General features: G+C 43.1%; 1 protein-coding gene across 3 annotated transcripts in view; it reads right to left on the bottom strand.

The window, feature by feature from the left end:
* Positions 1-19,578, bottom strand: part of zfyve27 (zinc finger, FYVE domain containing 27) — a 40,311-nt gene that overhangs the window by 4,715 nt on the left and 16,018 nt on the right. Inside the window, exons 7-13 of one of the 3 annotated variants that reach the window (XM_063009310.1) lie at positions 10,804-10,928; positions 10,385-10,456; positions 9,991-10,011; positions 9,857-9,877; positions 7,010-7,160; positions 6,115-6,161; positions 5,944-6,025 (exon numbers count right to left, since the gene is read on the bottom strand). In XM_063009310.1, the coding sequence (XP_062865380.1) occupies positions 5,944-6,025; positions 6,115-6,161; positions 7,010-7,160; positions 9,857-9,877; positions 9,991-10,011; positions 10,385-10,456; positions 10,804-10,928 (519 nt within the window). Of the gene's footprint in view, positions 1-5,943; positions 6,026-6,114; positions 6,162-7,009; positions 7,161-8,265; positions 8,323-9,856; positions 9,878-9,990; positions 10,012-10,384; positions 10,457-10,803; positions 10,929-19,578 lie in introns of all 3 variants that reach the window. The other 2 variants (XM_063009309.1, XM_063009311.1) reach the window with 2 other exon arrangements.

The following is a 19,578-nucleotide window of genomic DNA, read 5'->3' as shown; positions in this document are numbered from 1 at the left end:
GATTTATAATGATTCATTACTGCTAGTGTTTGTGATTAGAGCTGATCTCAGGTCAGTCTGAGTGATTTATAATGATTCATTACTGCTAGTGTTTGTGATTAGAGCTGATCTCAGGTCAGTCTGGGTGATTTATAATGATTCATTACTGTTAGTGTTTGTGATTAGAGCTGATCTCAGGTCAGTCTGGGTGATTTATAATGATTCATTACTGTTAGTGTTTGTGATTAGAGCTGATCTCAGGTCAGTCTGGGTGATTTATAATGATTCATTACTGCTAGTGTTTGTGATTAGAGCTGATCTCAGGTCAGTCTGAGTGATTTATAATGATTCATTACTGCTAGTGTTTGTGATTAGAGCTGATCTCAGGTCAGTCTGAGTGATTTATAATGATTCATTACTGTTAGTGTTTGTGATTAGAGCTGATCTCAGGTCAGTCTGGGTGATTTATAATGATTCATTACTGTTAGTGTTTGTGATTAGAGCTGATCTCAGGTCAGTCTGGGTGATTTATAATGATTCATTACTGCTAGTGTTTGTGATTAGAGCTGATCTCAGGTCAGTCTGAGTGATTTATAATGATTCATTACTGCTAGTGTTTGTGATTAGAGCTGATCTCAGGTCAGTCTGGGTGATTTATAATGATTCATTACTGTTAGTGTTTGTGATTAGAGCTGATCTCAGGTCAGTCTGGGTGATTTATAATGATTCATTACTGTTAGTGTTTGTGATTAGAGCTGATCTCAGGTCAGTCTGAGTGATTTATAATGATTCATTACAGCTAGTGTTTGTGATTAGAGCTGATCTCAGGTCAGTCTGAGTGATTTATAATGATTCATTACTGTTAGTGTTTGTGATTAGAGCTGATCTCAGGTCAGTCTGGGTGATTTATAATGATTCATTACTGTTAGTGTTTGTGATTAGAGCTGATCTCAGGTCAGTCTGGGTGATTTATAATGATTCATTACTGTTAGTGTTTGTGATTAGAGCTGATCTCAGGTCAGTCTGAGTGATTTATAATGATTCATTACAGCTAGTGTTTGTGATTAGAGCTGATCTCAGGTCAGTCTGAGTGATTTATAATGATTCATTACTGCTAGTGTTTGTGATTAGAGCTGATCTCAGGTCAGTCTGGGTGATTTATAATGATTCATTACTGCTAGTGTTTGTGATTAGAGCTGATCTCAGGTCAGTCTGGGTGATTTATAATGATTCATTACTGCTAGTGTTTGTGATTAGAGCTGATCTCAGGTCAGTCTGGGTGATTTATAATGATTCATTACTGCTAGTGTTTGTGATTAGAGCTGATCTCAGGTCAGTCTGGGTGATTTATAATGATTCATTACTGCTAGTGTTTGTGATTAGAGCTGATCTCAGGTCAGTCTGGGTGATTTATAATGATTCATTACTGCTAGTGTTTGTGATTAGAGCTGATCTCAGGTCAGTCTGGGTGATTTATAATGATTCATTACTGCTAGTGTTTGTGATTAGAGCTGATCTCAGGTCAGTCTGGGTGATTTATAATGATTCATTACTGCTAGTGTTTGTGATTAGAGCTGATCTCAGGTCAGTCTGGGTGATTTATAATGATTCATTACTGCTAGTGTTTGTGATTAGAGCTGATCTCAGGTCAGTCTGGGTGATTTATAATGATTCATTACTGCTAGTGTTTGTGATTAGAGCTGATCTCAGGTCAGTCTGGGTGATTTATAATGATTCATTACTGCTAGTGTTTGTGATTAGAGCTGATCTCAGGTCAGTCTGGGTGATTTATAATGATTCATTACTGCTAGTGTTTGTGATTAGAGCTGATCTCAGGTCAGTCTGGGTGATTTATAATGATTCATTACTGCTAGTGTTTGTGATTAGAGCTGATCTCAGGTCAGTCTGGGTGATTTATAATGATTCATTACTGCTAGTGTTTGTGATTAGAGCTGATCTCAGGTCAGTCTGGGTGATTTATAATGATTCATTACTGCTAGTGTTTGTGATTAGAGCTGATCTCAGGTCAGTCTGGGTGATTTATAATGATTCATTACTGCTAGTGTTTGTGATTAGAGCTGATCTCAGGTCAGTCTGGGTGATTTATAATGATTCATTACTGCTAGTGTTTGTGATTAGAGCTGATCTCAGGTCAGTCTGGGTGATTTATAATGATTCATTACTGCTAGTGTTTGTGATTAGAGCTGATCTCAGGTCAGTCTGGGTGATTTATAATGATTCATTACTGCTAGTGTTTGTGATTAGAGCTGATCTCAGGTCAGTCTGGGTGATTTATAATGATTCATTACTGCTAGTGTTTGTGATTAGAGCTGATCTCAGGTCAGTCTGAGTGATTTATAATGATTCATTACTGCTAGTGTTTGTGATTAGAGCTGATCTCAGGTCAGTCTGGGTGATTTATAATGATTCATTACTGTTAGTGTTTGTGATTAGAGCTGATCTCAGGTCAGTCTGGGTGATTTATAATGATTCATTACTGTTAGTGTTTGTGATTAGAGCTGATCTCAGGTCAGTCTGGGTGATTTATAATGATTCATTACTGCTAGTGTTTGTGATTAGAGCTGATCTCAGGTCAGTCTGAGTGATTTATAATGATTCATTACTGCTAGTGTTTGTGATTAGAGCTGATCTCAGGTCAGTCTGAGTGATTTATAATGATTCATTACTGTTAGTGTTTGTGATTAGAGCTGATCTCAGGTCAGTCTGGGTGATTTATAATGATTCATTACTGTTAGTGTTTGTGATTAGAGCTGATCTCAGGTCAGTCTGGGTGATTTATAATGATTCATTACTGCTAGTGTTTGTGATTAGAGCTGATCTCAGGTCAGTCTGAGTGATTTATAATGATTCATTACTGCTAGTGTTTGTGATTAGAGCTGATCTCAGGTCAGTCTGGGTGATTTATAATGATTCATTACTGTTAGTGTTTGTGATTAGAGCTGATCTCAGGTCAGTCTGGGTGATTTATAATGATTCATTACTGTTAGTGTTTGTGATTAGAGCTGATCTCAGGTCAGTCTGAGTGATTTATAATGATTCATTACAGCTAGTGTTTGTGATTAGAGCTGATCTCAGGTCAGTCTGAGTGATTTATAATGATTCATTACTGTTAGTGTTTGTGATTAGAGCTGATCTCAGGTCAGTCTGGGTGATTTATAATGATTCATTACTGTTAGTGTTTGTGATTAGAGCTGATCTCAGGTCAGTCTGGGTGATTTATAATGATTCATTACTGTTAGTGTTTGTGATTAGAGCTGATCTCAGGTCAGTCTGAGTGATTTATAATGATTCATTACAGCTAGTGTTTGTGATTAGAGCTGATCTCAGGTCAGTCTGAGTGATTTATAATGATTCATTACTGCTAGTGTTTGTGATTAGAGCTGATCTCAGGTCAGTCTGGGTGATTTATAATGATTCATTACTGCTAGTGTTTGTGATTAGAGCTGATCTCAGGTCAGTCTGGGTGATTTATAATGATTCATTACTGCTAGTGTTTGTGATTAGAGCTGATCTCAGGTCAGTCTGGGTGATTTATAATGATTCATTACTGCTAGTGTTTGTGATTAGAGCTGATCTCAGGTCAGTCTGGGTGATTTATAATGATTCATTACTGCTAGTGTTTGTGATTAGAGCTGATCTCAGGTCAGTCTGGGTGATTTATAATGATTCATTACTGCTAGTGTTTGTGATTAGAGCTGATCTCAGGTCAGTCTGGGTGATTTATAATGATTCATTACTGCTAGTGTTTGTGATTAGAGCTGATCTCAGGTCAGTCTGGGTGATTTATAATGATTCATTACTGCTAGTGTTTGTGATTAGAGCTGATCTCAGGTCAGTCTGGGTGATTTATAATGATTCATTACTGCTAGTGTTTGTGATTAGAGCTGATCTCAGGTCAGTCTGGGTGATTTATAATGATTCATTACTGCTAGTGTTTGTGATTAGAGCTGATCTCAGGTCAGTCTGGGTGATTTATAATGATTCATTACAGCTAGTGTTTGTGATTAGAGCTGATCTCAGGTCAGTCTGGGTGATTTATAATGATTCATTACTGCTAGTGTTTGTGATTAGAGCTGATCTCAGGTCAGTCTGGGTGATTTATAATGATTCATTACTGCTAGTGTTTGTGATTAGAGCTGATCTCAGGTCAGTCTGAGTGATTTATAATGATTCATTACTGTTAGTGTTTGTGATTAGAGCTGATCTCAGGTCAGTCTGGGTGATTTATAATGATTCATTACAGCTAGTGTTTGTGATTAGAGCTGATCTCAGGTCAGTCTGAGTGATTTATAATGATTCATTACTGTTAGTGTTTGTGATTAGAGCTGATCTCAGGTCAGTCTGGGTGATTTATAATGATTCATTAATGCTAGTGTTTGTGATTAGAGCTGATCTCAGGTCAGTCTGAGTGATTTATAATGATTCATTACTGCTAGTGTTTGTGATTAGAGCTGATCTCAGGTCAGTCTGGGTGATTTATAATGATTCATTACTGTTAGTGTTTGTGATTAGAGCTGATCTCAGGTCAGTCTGAGTGATTTATAATGATTCATTACTGCTAGTGTTTGTGATTAGAGCTGATCTCAGGTCAGTCTGGGTGATTTATAATGATTCATTACTGTTAGTGTTTGTGATTAGAGCTGATCTCAGGTCAGTCTGAGTGATTTATAATGATTCATTACTGTTAGTGTTTGTGATTAGAGCTGATCTCAGGTCAGTCTGAGTGATTTATAATGATTCACTACTGTTAGTGTTTGTGATTAGAGCTGATCTCAGGTCAGTCTGAGTGATTTATAATGATTCATTACTGCTAGTGTTTGTGATTAGAGCTGATCTCAGGTCAGTCTGGGTGATTTATAATGATTCATTACTGCTAGTGTTTGTGATTAGAGCTGATCTCAGGTCAGTCTGAGTGATTTATAATGATTCATCACTGTTAGTGTTTGTGATTAGAGCTGATCTCAGGTCAGTCTGGGTGATTTATAATGATTCATTACTGTTAGTGTTTGTGATTAGAGCTGATCTCAGGTCAGTCTGAGTGATTTATAATGATTCATTACTGTTAGTGTTTGTGATTAGAGCTGATCTCAGGTCAGTCTGGGTGATTTATAATGATTCATTACTGTTAGTGTTTGTGATTAGAGCTGATCTCAGGTCAGTCTGGGTGATTTATAATGATTCATTACTGCTAGTGTTTGTGATTAGAGCTGATCTCAGGTCAGTCTGAGTGATTTATAATGATTCATTACTGCTAGTGTTTGTGATTAGAGCTGATCTCAGGTCAGTCTGGGTGATTTATAATGATTCATTACTGCTAGTGTTTGTGATTAGAGCTGATCTCAGGTCAGTCTGGGTGATTTATAATGATTCATTACTGCTAGTGTTTGTGATTAGAGCTGATCTCAGGTCAGTCTGAGTGATTTATAATGATTCATTACTGTTAGTGTTTGTGATTAGAGCTGATCTCAGGTCAGTCTGAGTGATTTATAATGATTCATTACTGCTAGTGTTTGTGATTAGAGCTGATCTCAGGTCAGTCTGAGTGATTTATAATGATTCATTACTGTTAGTGTTTGTGATTAGAGCTGATCTCAGGTCAGTCTGGGTGATTTATAATGATTCATTACTGTTAGTGTTTGTGATTAGAGCTGATCTCAGGTCAGTCTGGGTGATTTATAATGATTCATTACTGTTAGTGTTTGTGATTAGAGCTGATCTCAGGTCAGTCTGGGTGATTTATAATGATTCATTACTGCTAGTGTTTGTGATTAGAGCTGATCTCAGGTCAGTCTGGGTGATTTATAATGATTCATTACTGCTAGCGTTTGTGATTAGAGCTGATCTCAGGTCAGTCTGGGTGATTTATAATGATTCATTACTGCTAGTGTTTGTGATTAGAGCTTATCTCAGGTCAGTCCGTCCCTGGACGCTCGGTGGACTCACCCGTGGCCCCCATACTGGATTTGAAGACTTTGTAGGAGCAGCAGCGGGAACAATAACTGACCCCACAGTTGGTGCAGAACCTCTGAAAAACATCCAGCAAACGTTCGGTCAACGTCGGGTCAACGTTCAGCTAACGTTCAAGGGTCAGTGGTCAGGGGTACAGAACCTTACCCGTTTCTTCAGCACGGAGAACGCCGCGGCACAGCTGGAACAGTTCCCTGCGGACACATGGAGCACAGTTACACATCTGGACGGACGCCTTGCCGCTATAACAGGCTCGGCTGAGGTGCCGGACTAGTAATCAGAAGGTTGCCGGTTCAAGCCCCATCACAGACCCAAAGCTCTGTTTCAACAGCCCTTAGGAGGCTGAGGTGCCGGACTAGTAATCAGAAGGTTGCCGGTTCAAGCCCGACAGCCCTCAAGCAGCTGAGGTGCTGGACTAGTAATGAGAAGGTTGCCGGTTTAAGTCCCATCACGGACCCAAAGCTCTTTTTCGACAGCCCTTAAGCGGCTGAAGTACAGGACTAGCAATCAGAAGGTTGCCGGTTCAAGTCCCATCACGGACCCAAAGCTTTTTTTCCACAGCCCTTAAGCGGCTGAAGTACAGGACTAGCAATCAGAAGGTTGCCGGTTCAAGCCCCATCACAGACCCAAAGCTCTTTTTCGACAGCCCTTAAGCAACTTAGGTGCCGGACTAGTAATCAGAAGGTTGCCGGTTCAAGCCCGACAGCCCTCAAGCAGCTGAGGTACTGGACTAGTAATCAGAAGGTTGCCGGTTTAAGTCCCATCCATTACTGGCTCAAAGTCTGCATTCTAATTCAACCCAAAGCTCGTCAGCCCTTAAGCTGAAGTACCGGACTAGTAATCAGAAGGTTGCCGGTTTAAGCCCCATCACTGGCTGTATTCCAATTCAACCCAAAGCTCTTTTTCGACAGCACTCAGGGGACTAAGGTACCGGACTAGTAATCAGAAGGTTGCCGGTCCAATCAGTTCGATTGAGAAGTGGGCGTCGGCTTATTTTTGCTCATGCGGGTGAATAAGCAGACAGGGGAGACGAGCGCCTGACCGGTGGGGTTGGTGGGGACGCGCTTGCGGAGCCTCTCGGTGAGTTTGGACACCCTGCTGCGGATGGGCTCGTTCCTGCTCAGCAGACCGTTGTCGGACGCCGAGTCGTAGTCGCCGCCGCCCGCCGCCGCCGCCGCCGCCTCGTCGTCGTCCTGCGTGGGGGAGAGACGGAAGAAGAGTGAGGAACGTCGCTCGCTTCAGGACCCAGGGGCTCCGGGCCGTAAGACACGCCCGTATTCTGGAACGTTCCGGGAGGTGGAACGCGCCTCATAGCCCGGAACGGAGTGCTCCACGCCACACCCACACCGGGTTCGATTCTCCAGGAGATCCACAGTTAGTACGCAGTGGAGAGAAACCAACACGCTGACCCTGCTAACTGCCCGATTTAGTCGTATCCGATTCCCTTTAATGCTTTAGACCTCCGATCCTGACCGAAACGGGCGGGGCTGTGACTAACACACGCCCCCTCCGACACACGGTCCAGCTGGGTTCATGTGGAGATCCGTATCGCGCGCGGAGAGTCTGAAAGGGGGCGTGGCCAAAGAGATGCCATTCAATTCCATGCCCCCTACACGCTGATCATGTGATCTCTGTTCATAATAAGAGAAGGTCGAATCCCTGCGAGCGCTCCTTTGCTTTCTATTTAGTCATATCCAATTCCCCGATTGGATAGTATTTCACTCCCTCTAATGATTTAGACCTCCGATCCTGACCAAAGAGGGCGGGGCTGAGACTAAAACACGCCCCCCCCCCCCCGACACATGGGCCAGTTGGGTTTGTATGGAGATCCGTATCGCGCACAGACTAAATTTAGTCGTATCCAATTCCCCGCTCGTATTTCACTCCCTCTCTTGCTGCGGACTCTCCGATCCTGACCGAAGAGGGCGGGGTTGTGACTAACACACGCCCCCCCCTCGAGACGTCGGGTTCATACGGAGATCCGCAGCGCGCACGGAGAGTTCGGAACCTGACCGAAAACGCCCAAATTCCCCGTGTGGTCCACTTCACCGCTACAGGGAGCCGCCGGGGTGACCGGACCGCCCCCCCAGCGTGGAGGTTTCTCTCCCTCGGAGATCTACTTTTGTTATTACCAACATGATTTCCTTAGCACCGCCCACATACAATTACCGCGATCAAACACCAGGATCCCAGGAGCCCCGTTAACGCCCCTCTACCAAAAAAACCCACCAGTATGGAAAAAAAAAGAGGCGTGGTTAGTACGTCCGGATCGAGCGGTGGACGGCGTGGGCGGGGCACCTTGCGAATCGCGCGCCTCCACAGGGCTCTGGTCAGCCCGTACACCGCCGGCCACACCTACGTTTGGGAACGTCACAACATCACACACATGTAATAGCATTCCTCACATTTTGTAGCACTGCAACCCGTTCGTCTCTCAATTTAGTCATTTCCGATTCCCCGCCGTGAGACTGACGCTCCAGTGCGAAGGGGCGTGTCTCTGTGTGAGACTCCGCCCCTCGCATTCGATTACACACGCTGATCTGAGGAACAGAAGTGGTACGATTACTATTACTATTACGAAGGTCCTCCTAGCTGACCGGGCAGGTTCTGACCCGGTGCTGCTCACAGCAAGAAGGTCCTGGGTTCGATTCCCAGGTGGGTGGGCCAGACTGGGCCCCGTCTGTGTGGAGTTTGCACCTTCTCCCTGTGCCCACAAGCGACCACTGGCAACCTGGGTGTTTCCTACCTCTCTCCCAGCGCTTTTTTTTTTTATTTAGTCGTATCCGGTTCCCCGATTGGATCGTATTTCACTCAATTTAACGCTTTAGACCTCCGATCCTGACCAAAGAGGGCGGAACTGTGACTAACACACGCCCCCTCAGACACGTGGGCCGGTTGGGTTCATGTGGAGATCCGTATCGCGCGCAGAGAGTCTGAAAGGGGGCGTGGCCAAAGCAATGCCATTCGATTCCATGCTCCCTACACGCTTGATCATGTGATCTCTGCGCATAGTAAAGGGAACTTCAGCAGGTCGAATCCCTTCATTCGAGAGGTCATGTGATCATGTTTCACTCCCTCTCCTGCTGCGGACTTTCCGATCCCGACCGAGGAGGGCGGGGCTGTGATTAAGACACGCCCCCTCTGACAGGTGGGTCCTTCTAGCTGACCGGGCAGGTTCTGTCTGTACAGTTAGGTGGGTTCGGTGGGTAGCACGGTCGCCTCACAGCAAGAAGGTCCTGGGTTCGACCTGGCGTGCGTCCCACCTCTCGCCCAGTGAACTGCACCCACCGCAACCCTGACCAGGATAAAGCTGAATGAATGAATGAACGAATAAGGATGGACGAATGATGAACAGAACCCGAAAGCCGCCGCCGACCGGCTGCTGGTGTTAGAGGGGCGGTGCAGGGAGGACGGACCGAGACGGACTGAGCGCGTGCGGAACAGGGACGAGAGCTCTGTGAGATCGAGGGAGGACGAACGGCAGGTTGTAACGCTACAAAACACTTCACACACACTCATAAAATCAACATTAAGCACATAACAGTCATAATTAATATATAAATGAATATATAAATAATGTAGACGTGCAGGTAACCATGGTTACACTCTCAGATCACAACTAGCAGACGTGCATCGGACACAATTCGGCGCTGTATGGATCACTGTTAACACTGTATGGTCAAAAGTATTCGGACACCCGGCCGTGAGCTCGACCGTGTGTCTGTGTATGGGGATTTGTGCCCATCTAGTCAAAAGATGGCACTATGTTTACGCCTGGGCGCCGATTTAACCGGTAGTTCGGCTGTATTCCGAGGTGCCTTCCCTAAACTGTTAGTAGGGGCGTCCCAATACTTTTGCCCACATAGCGCACGGACTGTAATGTACTCACCACGAAAACCAGCTGCGATTCCTTCGAGAGCGAAATCAAGAGATAAGCGACTTAAACACACACTAATAGACTGTTAGATCACACACACACACACACTGCACTGCACCTCCGTGCCACTAGGGGGAGACACTCACTTGCAGAGCCAGCTGGTTCTCCTTACGCGGTACGCAGCAGAGGCGGGAGGAAACAAAACGACAGCATGTTAGATACACGGAGCAGGGAGGAACGCTAACACGGATTGGGCGTGCTGCTAGAGGGCGCTCATGTGACGTGGCGGTAAAACACGAGCTCTCAGACCGGCTGTCAGTCGGCCAGACGGCTGCACAGACGTACAGACAGTGGCCGGTGCGAGGGCGACCTCTGCTGGCCGGTCGAGGCGATATGACTAGCTACCCTGGCGGGTTCTCTCTGCGCCAGCGTCCGGGTACTTCAGTTACCTCCCACCTCCCGGAAAACATGCCAAATCTCAACCGTCTGCTCTGCCCCGATCGGGGTGACGCTAACCAAACTTCGAGATCTATTCGGTACCTCGATGGCGTCTTTGAAGTCCTCGTCGGGCTCGGCTTCTTCGGCCTCCTCCACGCTCCCCGGCGACAGGTCCTGCACAGGCGCGAGGAACACAAGGTCGGGTCAAGATCAGTAGGCTCCGCCCCCAGCGGAGCAGGGGGGGTAAAGCCTGTCCGGCTCCTAATCGGGTGAGCCAGACGTCTGACTTTACGTGGCTGTAGCCTAGTGGTTAGGGTACCGGACTAGTAATCAGAAGGTTGCCGGTTCAAGCCTCCAGCCTCTGATTGCTAGTCCATTACTTTTAACTACAAGAGTGGGGTGGGGGTTGGTCACATGGAGCTTAGCGTGACTCTCAGTGTTGGAACCCAAAACTGGCAGGTGATAAGAAGTGGCGCAGATCGAATGATGAGATGAATGAGCAATTAAGGAGAACCTCTGACCTCCAGACTGGTGGGGGTGGGGCTCCGATCAGGGGGGTTGCTGGAGATGCTGTCGCACTTTTCGGGCTCCCCCTCGGCGGGCGGGACCGGACACGAGTGGACGCGATCCTTCACCTGCAGCAGAACTGCACACACACACACACACAGCGGAACTGGTTTTACTGGTTTGGTTCGGTTGTGTATGTCGTGTGTGTGTATATATATACTGTGTGTGTGTGTGTGTGTGTATATATACTGTGTGTGTGTGTATATATATACTGTGTGTGTGTGTATATATATATACTGTGTGTGTATATATACTGTGTGTGTGTGTATATATACTGTGTGTGTGTATATACTGTGTGTGTGTGTATATATACTGTGTGTGTGTATATACTGTGTGTGTGTGTGTATATATACTGTGTGTGTGTATATATACTGTGTGTGTGTATATACTGTGTGTGTGTGTGTATATATACTGTGTGTGTGTATATATACTGTGTGTATGTGTATATATACTGTGTGTGTGTGTATATATACTATGTGTGTGTATATACTGTGTGTGTGTGTGTGTATATATACTGTGTGTGTGTGTATATATATACTGTGTGTGTGTATATACTGTGTGTGTGTGTGTATATATACTGTGTGTGTATATATATACTGTGTGTGTGTGTATATACGTATATACTGTGTGTGTGTATATATACTGTGTGTGTGTATATATACTGTGTGTATGTATATACTGTGTGTGTGTGTATATATACTGTGTGTGTGTGTATACTGTGTGTGTGTGTGTATACTGTGTGTGTGTGTATATACTGTGTGTGTGTATATACTGTGTGTGTGTGTATATATATACTGTGTGTGTGTGTATATATACTGTGTGTGTATATATATACTGTGTGTGTGTATATATATACTGTGTGTGTATATATACTGTGTGTGTGTGTATATATACTGTGTGTGTATATATATATACTGTGTGTGTGTATATATACTGTGTGTGTGTGTATATATACTGTGTGTGTGTATATATATACTGTGTGTGTGTGTGTATATACTGTGTGTATATATATACTGTGTGTGTGTGTGTATATACTGTGTGTGTGTGTGTATATATACTGTGTGTGTATATATATATACTGTGTGTGTGTATATATACTGTGTGTGTGTATATATACTGTGTGTGTATATATATATACTGTGTGTGTGTGTGTATATATACTGTGTGTGTATGTATATATACTGTGTGTGTGTGTATATATACTGTGTGTGTGTGTATACAGTGTATCACAAAAGTGAGTACACCCCTCACATTTCTGCAAATATTTCATTATATCTTTTCATGGGACAACACTATAGACATGAAACTTGGATATAACTTAGAGTAGTCAGTGTACAGCTTGTATAGCAGTGTAGATTTACTGTCTTCTGAAAATAACTCAACACACAGCCATTAATGTCTAAATAGCTGCAACATAAGTGAGTACACCCCACAGTGAACATGTCCAAATTGTGCCCAAATGTGTCGTTGTCCCTCCCTGGTGTCATGTGTCAAGGTCCCAGGTGTAAATGGGGAGCAGGGCTGTTAAATTTGGTGTTTTGGGTACAATTCTCTCATACTGGCCACTGGATATTCAACATGGCACCTCATGGCAAAGAACTCTCTGAGGATGTGAGAAATAGAATTGTTGCTCTCCACAAAGATGGCCTAGGCTATAAGAAGATTGCTAACACCCTGAAACTGAGCTACAGCATGGTGGCCAAGGTCATACAGCGGTTTTCCAGGACAGGTTCCACTCGGAACAGGCTTCGCCAGGGTCGACCAAAGAAGTCGAGTCCACGTGTTCGGCGTCATATCCAGAGGTTGGCTTTAAAAAATAGACACATGAGTGCTGCCAGCATTGCTGCAGAGGTTGAAGACGTGGGAGGTCAGCCTGTCAGTGCTCAGACCATACGCCGCACACTGCATCAACTCGGTCTGCATGGTCGTCATCCCAGAAGGAAGCTGACGCACAAGAAAGCCCGCAAACAGTTTGCTGAAGACAAGCAGTCCAAGAACATGGATTACTGGAATGCCCTGTGGTCTGACGAGACCAAGATAAACTTGTTTGGCTCAGATGGTGTCCAGCATGTGTGGCGGCGCCCTGGTGAGAAGTACCAAGACAACTGTATCTTGCCTACAGTCAAGCATGGTGGTGGTAGCATCATGGTCTTGGGCTGCATGAGTGTTGCCGGCACTGGGGAGCTGCAGTTCATTGAGGGAAACATGAATTCCAACATGTACTGTGACATTCTGAAACAGAGCATGATCCCCTCCCTTCGAAAACTGGGCCTCATGGCAGTTTTCCAACAGGATAACGACCCCAAACACAACCTCCAAGATGACAACTGCCTTGCTGAGGAAGCTGAAGGTAAAGGTGATGGACTAAACCCAATTGAGCACCTGTGGCGCATCCTCAAGTGGAAGGTGGAGGAGTTCAAGGTGTCTAACATCCACCAGCTCCGTGATGTCATCATGGAGGAGTGGAAGAGGATTCCAGTAGCAACCTGTGCAGCTCTGGTGAATTCCATGCCCAGGAGGGTTAAGGCAGTGCTGGATAATAATGGTGGTCACACAAAATATTGACACTTTGGGCACAATTTGGACATGTTCACTGTGGGGTGTACTCACTTATGTTGCCAGCCATTTAGACATTAATGGCTGTGTGTTGAGTTATTTTCAGAAGACAGTAAATCTACACTGCTATACAAGTTGTACACTGACTACTCTAAGTTATATCCAAGTTTTATTTCTATAGTGTTGTCCCATGAAAAGATATAATAAAATATTTGCAGAAATGTGAGGGGTGTACTCACTTTTGTGATACACTGTATATACTGTGTGTGTATATATATATACTGTGTGTGTGTATATACTGTGTGTGTATATATACTGAGTGTGTGTGTATATATACTGTGTGTGTATATATATATACTGTGTGTATATATATACTGTGTGTGTGTATATATACTGTGTGTGTGTATATATACTGTGTGTGTGTGTGTATATATACTGTGTGTGTGTGTATATATATATACTGTGTGTGTGTATATATATACTGTGTGTGTGTATATATATACTGTGTGTGTGTATATATATATACTGTGTATATATATATACTGTGTGTGTGTATATATACTGTGTGTGTGTGTGTATATATACTGTGTGTGTGTGTATATACAGTGTATCACAAAAGTGAGTACACCCCTCACATTTCTGCAAATATTTTATTATATCTTTTCATGGGACAACACTATAGAAATAAAACTTGGATATAACTTAGAGTAGTCAGTGTACAACTTGTATAGCAGTGTAGATTTACTGTCTTCTGAAAATAACTCAACACACAGCCATTAATGTCTAAATGACTGGCAACATAAGTGAGTACACCCCACAGTGAACATGTCCAAATTGTGCCCAAAGTGTCAATATTTTGTGTGACCACCATTATTATCCAGCACTGCCTTAACCCTCCTGGGCATGGAATTCACCAGAGCTGCACAGGTTGCTACTGGAATCCTCTTCCACTCCTCCATGATGACATCACGGAGCTGGTGGATGTTAGACACCTTGAACTCCTCCACCTTCCACTTGAGGATGCGCCACAGGTGATCAATTGGGTTTAGTCCATCACCTTTACCTTCAGCTTCCTCAGCAAGGCAGTTGTCATCTTGGAGGTTGTGTTTGGGGTCGTTATCTTGTTGGAAAACTATACAGGAATATACTGTGTGTGTGTATATATACTGTGTGTGTGTGTATATATACTGTGTGTGTGTATATATATATACTGTGTGTGTGTATATATGCTGTGTGTGTGTATATATGCTGTGTGTGTGTGTATATATACTGTGTGTGTGTGTATATATACTGTGTGTGTGTGTATATATATACTGTGTGTGTGTGTATATATATACTGTGTGTGTATATATATACTGTGTGTGTGTATATATACTGTGTGTGTGTATATATACTGTGTGTGTGTGTGTATATACTGTGTGTGTGTGTGTATATATACTGTGTGTGTATATATATATACTGTGTGTGTGTATATATACTGTGTGTGTGTATATATACTGTGTGTGTATATATATATACTGTGTGTGTATATATATATACTGTGTGTGTGTGTATATATACTGTGTGTGTGTGTATATATACTGTGTGTGTATATATATATACTGTGTGTGTGTATATACTGTGTGTGTATATATACTGAGTGTGTGTGTATATACAGTGTATCACAAAAGTGAGTACACCCCTCACATTTCTGCAAATATTTTATTATATCTTTTCATGGGACAACACTATAGAAATAAAACTTGGATATAACTTAGAGTAGTCAGTGTACAACTTGTATAGCAGTGTAGATTTACTGTCTTCTGAAAATAACTCAACACACAGCCATTAATGTCTAAATGACTGGCAACATAAGTGAGTACACCCCACAGTGAACATGTCCAAATTGTGCCCAAAGTGTCAATATTTTGTGTGACCACCATTATTATCCAGCACTGCCTTAACCCTCCTGGGCATGGAATTCACCAGAGCTGCACAGGTTGCTACTGGAATCCTCTTCCACTCCTCCATGATGACATCACGGAGCTGGTGGATGTTAGACACCTTGAACTCCTCCACCTTCCACTTGAGGATGCGCCACAGGTGATCAATTGGGTTTAGTCCATCACCTTTACCTTCAGCTTCCTCAGCAAGGCAGTTGTCATCTTGGAGGTTGTGTTTGGGGTCGTTATCTTGTTGGAAAACTGCCATGAGGCCCAGTTTTCGAAGGGAGGGGATCATGCTCTGTTTCAGAATGTCACAGTACATGTTGGAATTCATGTTTCCCTCAATGAACTGCAGCTCCCCAGTGCCAGCAACACTCATGCAGCCCAAGACCATGATGCTACCACCACCATGCTCGACTGTAGGCAAGATACAGTTGTCTTGGTACTTCTCACCAGGGCGCCGCCACACATGCTGGACACCATCTGAGCCAAACAAGTTTATCTTGGTCTCGTCAGACCACAGGGCATTCCAGTAATCCATGTTCTTGGACTGCTTGTCTTCAGCAAACTGTTTGCGGGCTTTCTTGTGCGTCAGCTTCCTTCTGGGATGACGACCATGCAGACCGAGTTGATGCAGTGTGCGGCGTATGGTCTGAGCACTGACAGGCTGACCTCCCACGTCTTCAACCTCTGCAGCAATGCTGGCAGCACTCATGTGTCTATTTTTTAAAGCCAACCTCTGGATATGACGCCGAACACGTGGACTCGACTTCTTTGGTCGACCCTGGCGAAGCCTGTTCCGAGTGGAACCTGTCCTGGAAAACCGCTGTATGACCTTGGCCACCATGCTGTAGCTCAGTTTCAGGGTGTTAGCAATCTTCTTATAGCCCAGGCCATCTTTGTGGAGAGCAACAATTCTATTTCTCACATCCTCAGAGAGTTCTTTGCCATGAGGTGCCATGTTGAATATCCAGTGGCCAGTATGAGAGAATTGTACCCAAAACACCAAATTTAACAGCCCTGCTCCCCATTTACACCTGGGACCTTGACACATGACACCAGGGAGGGACAACGACACATTTGGGCACAATTTGGACATGTTCACTGTGGGGTGTACTCACTTATGTTGCCAGCTATTTAGACATTAATGGCTGTGTGTTGAGTTATTTTCAGAAGACAGTAAATCTACACTGCTATACAAGCTGTACACTGACTACTCTAAGTTATATCCAAGTTTCATGTCTATAGTGTCGTCCCATGAAAAGATATAATGAAATATTTGCAGAAATGTGAGGGGTGTACTCACTTTTGTGATACACTGTATATATACTGTGTGTGTATTTATATACTGTGTGTGTATATATATACTGTGTGTGTGTATATATACTGTGTGTGTGTATATATACTGTGTGTGTGTGTATATATACTGTGTGTGTGTGTATATATACTGTGTGTGTATATATATATACTGTGTGTGTGTGTATATATACTGTGTGTGTATATATATATACTGTGTGTGTGTGTATATACTGTGTGTGTGTGTATATATACTGTGTGTGTATATATATATACTGTATACTGTGTGTGTGTGTATATATACTGTGTGTGTGTGTGTATATATACTGTGTGTGTATATATATACAGGGGTTGGACAAAATAACTGAAACACCTGTCATTTTAGTGTGGGAGGTTTCATGGCTAAATTGGACCAGTCTGGTGGCCAATCTTCATTAATTGCACATTGCACCAGTAAGAGCAGAGTGTGAAGGTTCAATTAGCAGGGTAAGAGCACAGTTTTGCTCAAAATATTGCAATGCACACAACATTATGTGTGACATACCAGAGTTCAAAAGAGGACAAATTGTTGGTGCACGTCTTGCTGGCGCATCTGTGACCAAGACAGCAAGTCTTTGTGATGTATCAAGAGCCACGGTATCCAGGGTAATGTCAGCATACCACCAAGAAGGACAAACCCCATCCAACAGGATTAACTGGACGCAAGAGGAAGCTGTCTGAAAGGGATGTTCGGGTGCTAACCCGGATTGTATCCAAAAAACATAAAACCACGGCTGCCCAAATCACGGCAGAATTAAATGTGCACCTCGACTCTCCTGTTTCCACCAGAACTGTCCGTCGGGAGCTCCACAGGGTCAATATACACGGCCGGGCTGCTATAGCCAAACCTTTGGTCACTCGTGCCAATGCCAAACGTCGGTTTCAATGGTGCAAGGAGCGCAAATCTTGGGCTGTGGACAATGTGAAACATGTATTGTTCTCTGATGAGTCCACCTTTACTGTTTTCCCCACATCCGGGAGAGTTACGGTGTGGAGAAGCCCCAAAGAAGCGTACCACCCAGACTGTTGCATGCCCAGAGTGAAGCATGGGGGTGGATCAGTGATGGTTTGGGCTGCCATATCATGGCATTCCCTTGGCCCAATACTTGTGCTAGATGGGCGCGTCACTGCCAAGGACTACCGAACCATTCTGGAGGACCATGTGCATCCAATGGCGGTGCCGTGTATCAGGATGACAATGCACCAATACAGACAGCAAGACTGGTGAAAGATTGGTTTGATGAACATGAAAGTGAAGTTGAACATCTCCCATGGCCTGCACAGTCACCAGATCTAAATATTATTGAGCCACTTTGGGGTGTTTTGGAGAAGCGAGTCAGGAAACGTTTTCCTCCACCAGCATCACGTAGTGACCTGGCCACTATCCTGCAAGAAGAATGGCTTAAAATCCCTCTGACCACTGTGCAGGACTTGTATATGTCATTTCCAAGACGAATTGACGCTGTATTGGTCGCAAAAGGAGGCCCTACACCATACTAATAAATTATTGTGGTCTAAAACCAGGTGTTTCAGTTATTTTGTCCAACCCCTGTATATACTGTGTGTGTGTATATACTGTGTGTGTGTATATATACTGTGTGTGTGTGTATATATACTGTGTGTGTGTATATACTGTGTGTGTGTGTATATATACTGTGTGTGTGTATATATACTGTGTGTGTGTGTATATATACTGTGTGTGTGTATATACTGTGTGTGTGTATATATACTGTGTGTGTGTGTATATATACTGTGTGTGTGTGTATATATACTGTGTGTGTGTATATACTGTGTGTGTGTGTATATATACTGTGTGTGTGTGTATATATACTGTGTGTGTATATACTGTGTGTGTGTGTATATATACTGTGTGTGTGTGTATATATACTGTGTGTGTATATATATATATATACTGTGTGTGTGTATATACTGTGTGTGTGTGTGTGTATATATACTGTGTGTGTGTGTATATACTGTGTGTGTGTGTATATATACTGTGTGTGTATATATATATACTGTGTGTGTGTATATACTGTGTGTGTGTGTATATATACTGTGTGTGTGTGTATATATACTGTGTGTGTATATATATATACTGTGTGTGTGTATATACTGTGTGTGTGTGTATAAATACTGTGTGTATATACTGTGTGTGGGTATATATACTGTGTGTGTGTATATATACTGTGTGTGTATATATATATATACTGTGTGTGTATATACTGTGTGTGTGTGTATATATACTGTGTGTGTGTATATATATACTGTGTGTGTATATATATATATACTGTGTGTGTGTATATATATACTGTGTGTATATATATATATATATATATATATATACTGTGTGTGTGTATATACTGTGTGTGTGTATATACTGTGTGTGTGTGTATATATACTGTGTGTGTGTATATATATACTGTGTGTGTATATACTGTGTGTGTGTGTATATACTGTGTGTGTGTATATATATACTGTGTGTGTATATACTGTGTGTGTGTGTATATATACTGTGTGTGTGTGTATATACTGTGTGTGTGTGTATATATACTGTGTGTGTGTATATATATATACTGTGTGTGTATATACTGTGTGTGTGTGTATATATACTGTGTGTGTGTGTATATATACTGTGTGTGTATATATATATATACTGTGTGTGTGTATATACTGTGTGTGTGTGTATATATACTGTGTGTGTGTGTATATATACTGTGTGTGTGTGTGTATATATACTGTGTGTGTATATACAGTGTATCACAAAAGTGAGTACACCCCTCACATTTCTGCAGATATTTAAGTATATCTTTTCCTGGGACAACACTGACAAAATGACACTTTGACACAATGAAAAGTAGTCTGTGTGCAGCTTATATAACAGTGTAAATTTATTCTTCCCTCAAAATAACTCAA

The sequence above is a fragment of the Trichomycterus rosablanca genome, chromosome 15 (assembly GCF_030014385.1).
Source record: "Trichomycterus rosablanca isolate fTriRos1 chromosome 15, fTriRos1.hap1, whole genome shotgun sequence".
NCBI lineage: Eukaryota > Metazoa > Chordata > Actinopteri > Siluriformes > Trichomycteridae > Trichomycterus > Trichomycterus rosablanca.
The sequence above is the reverse complement of the archived record's forward strand: the minus strand, read 5'-3'. Positions and strand labels throughout refer to the sequence as shown.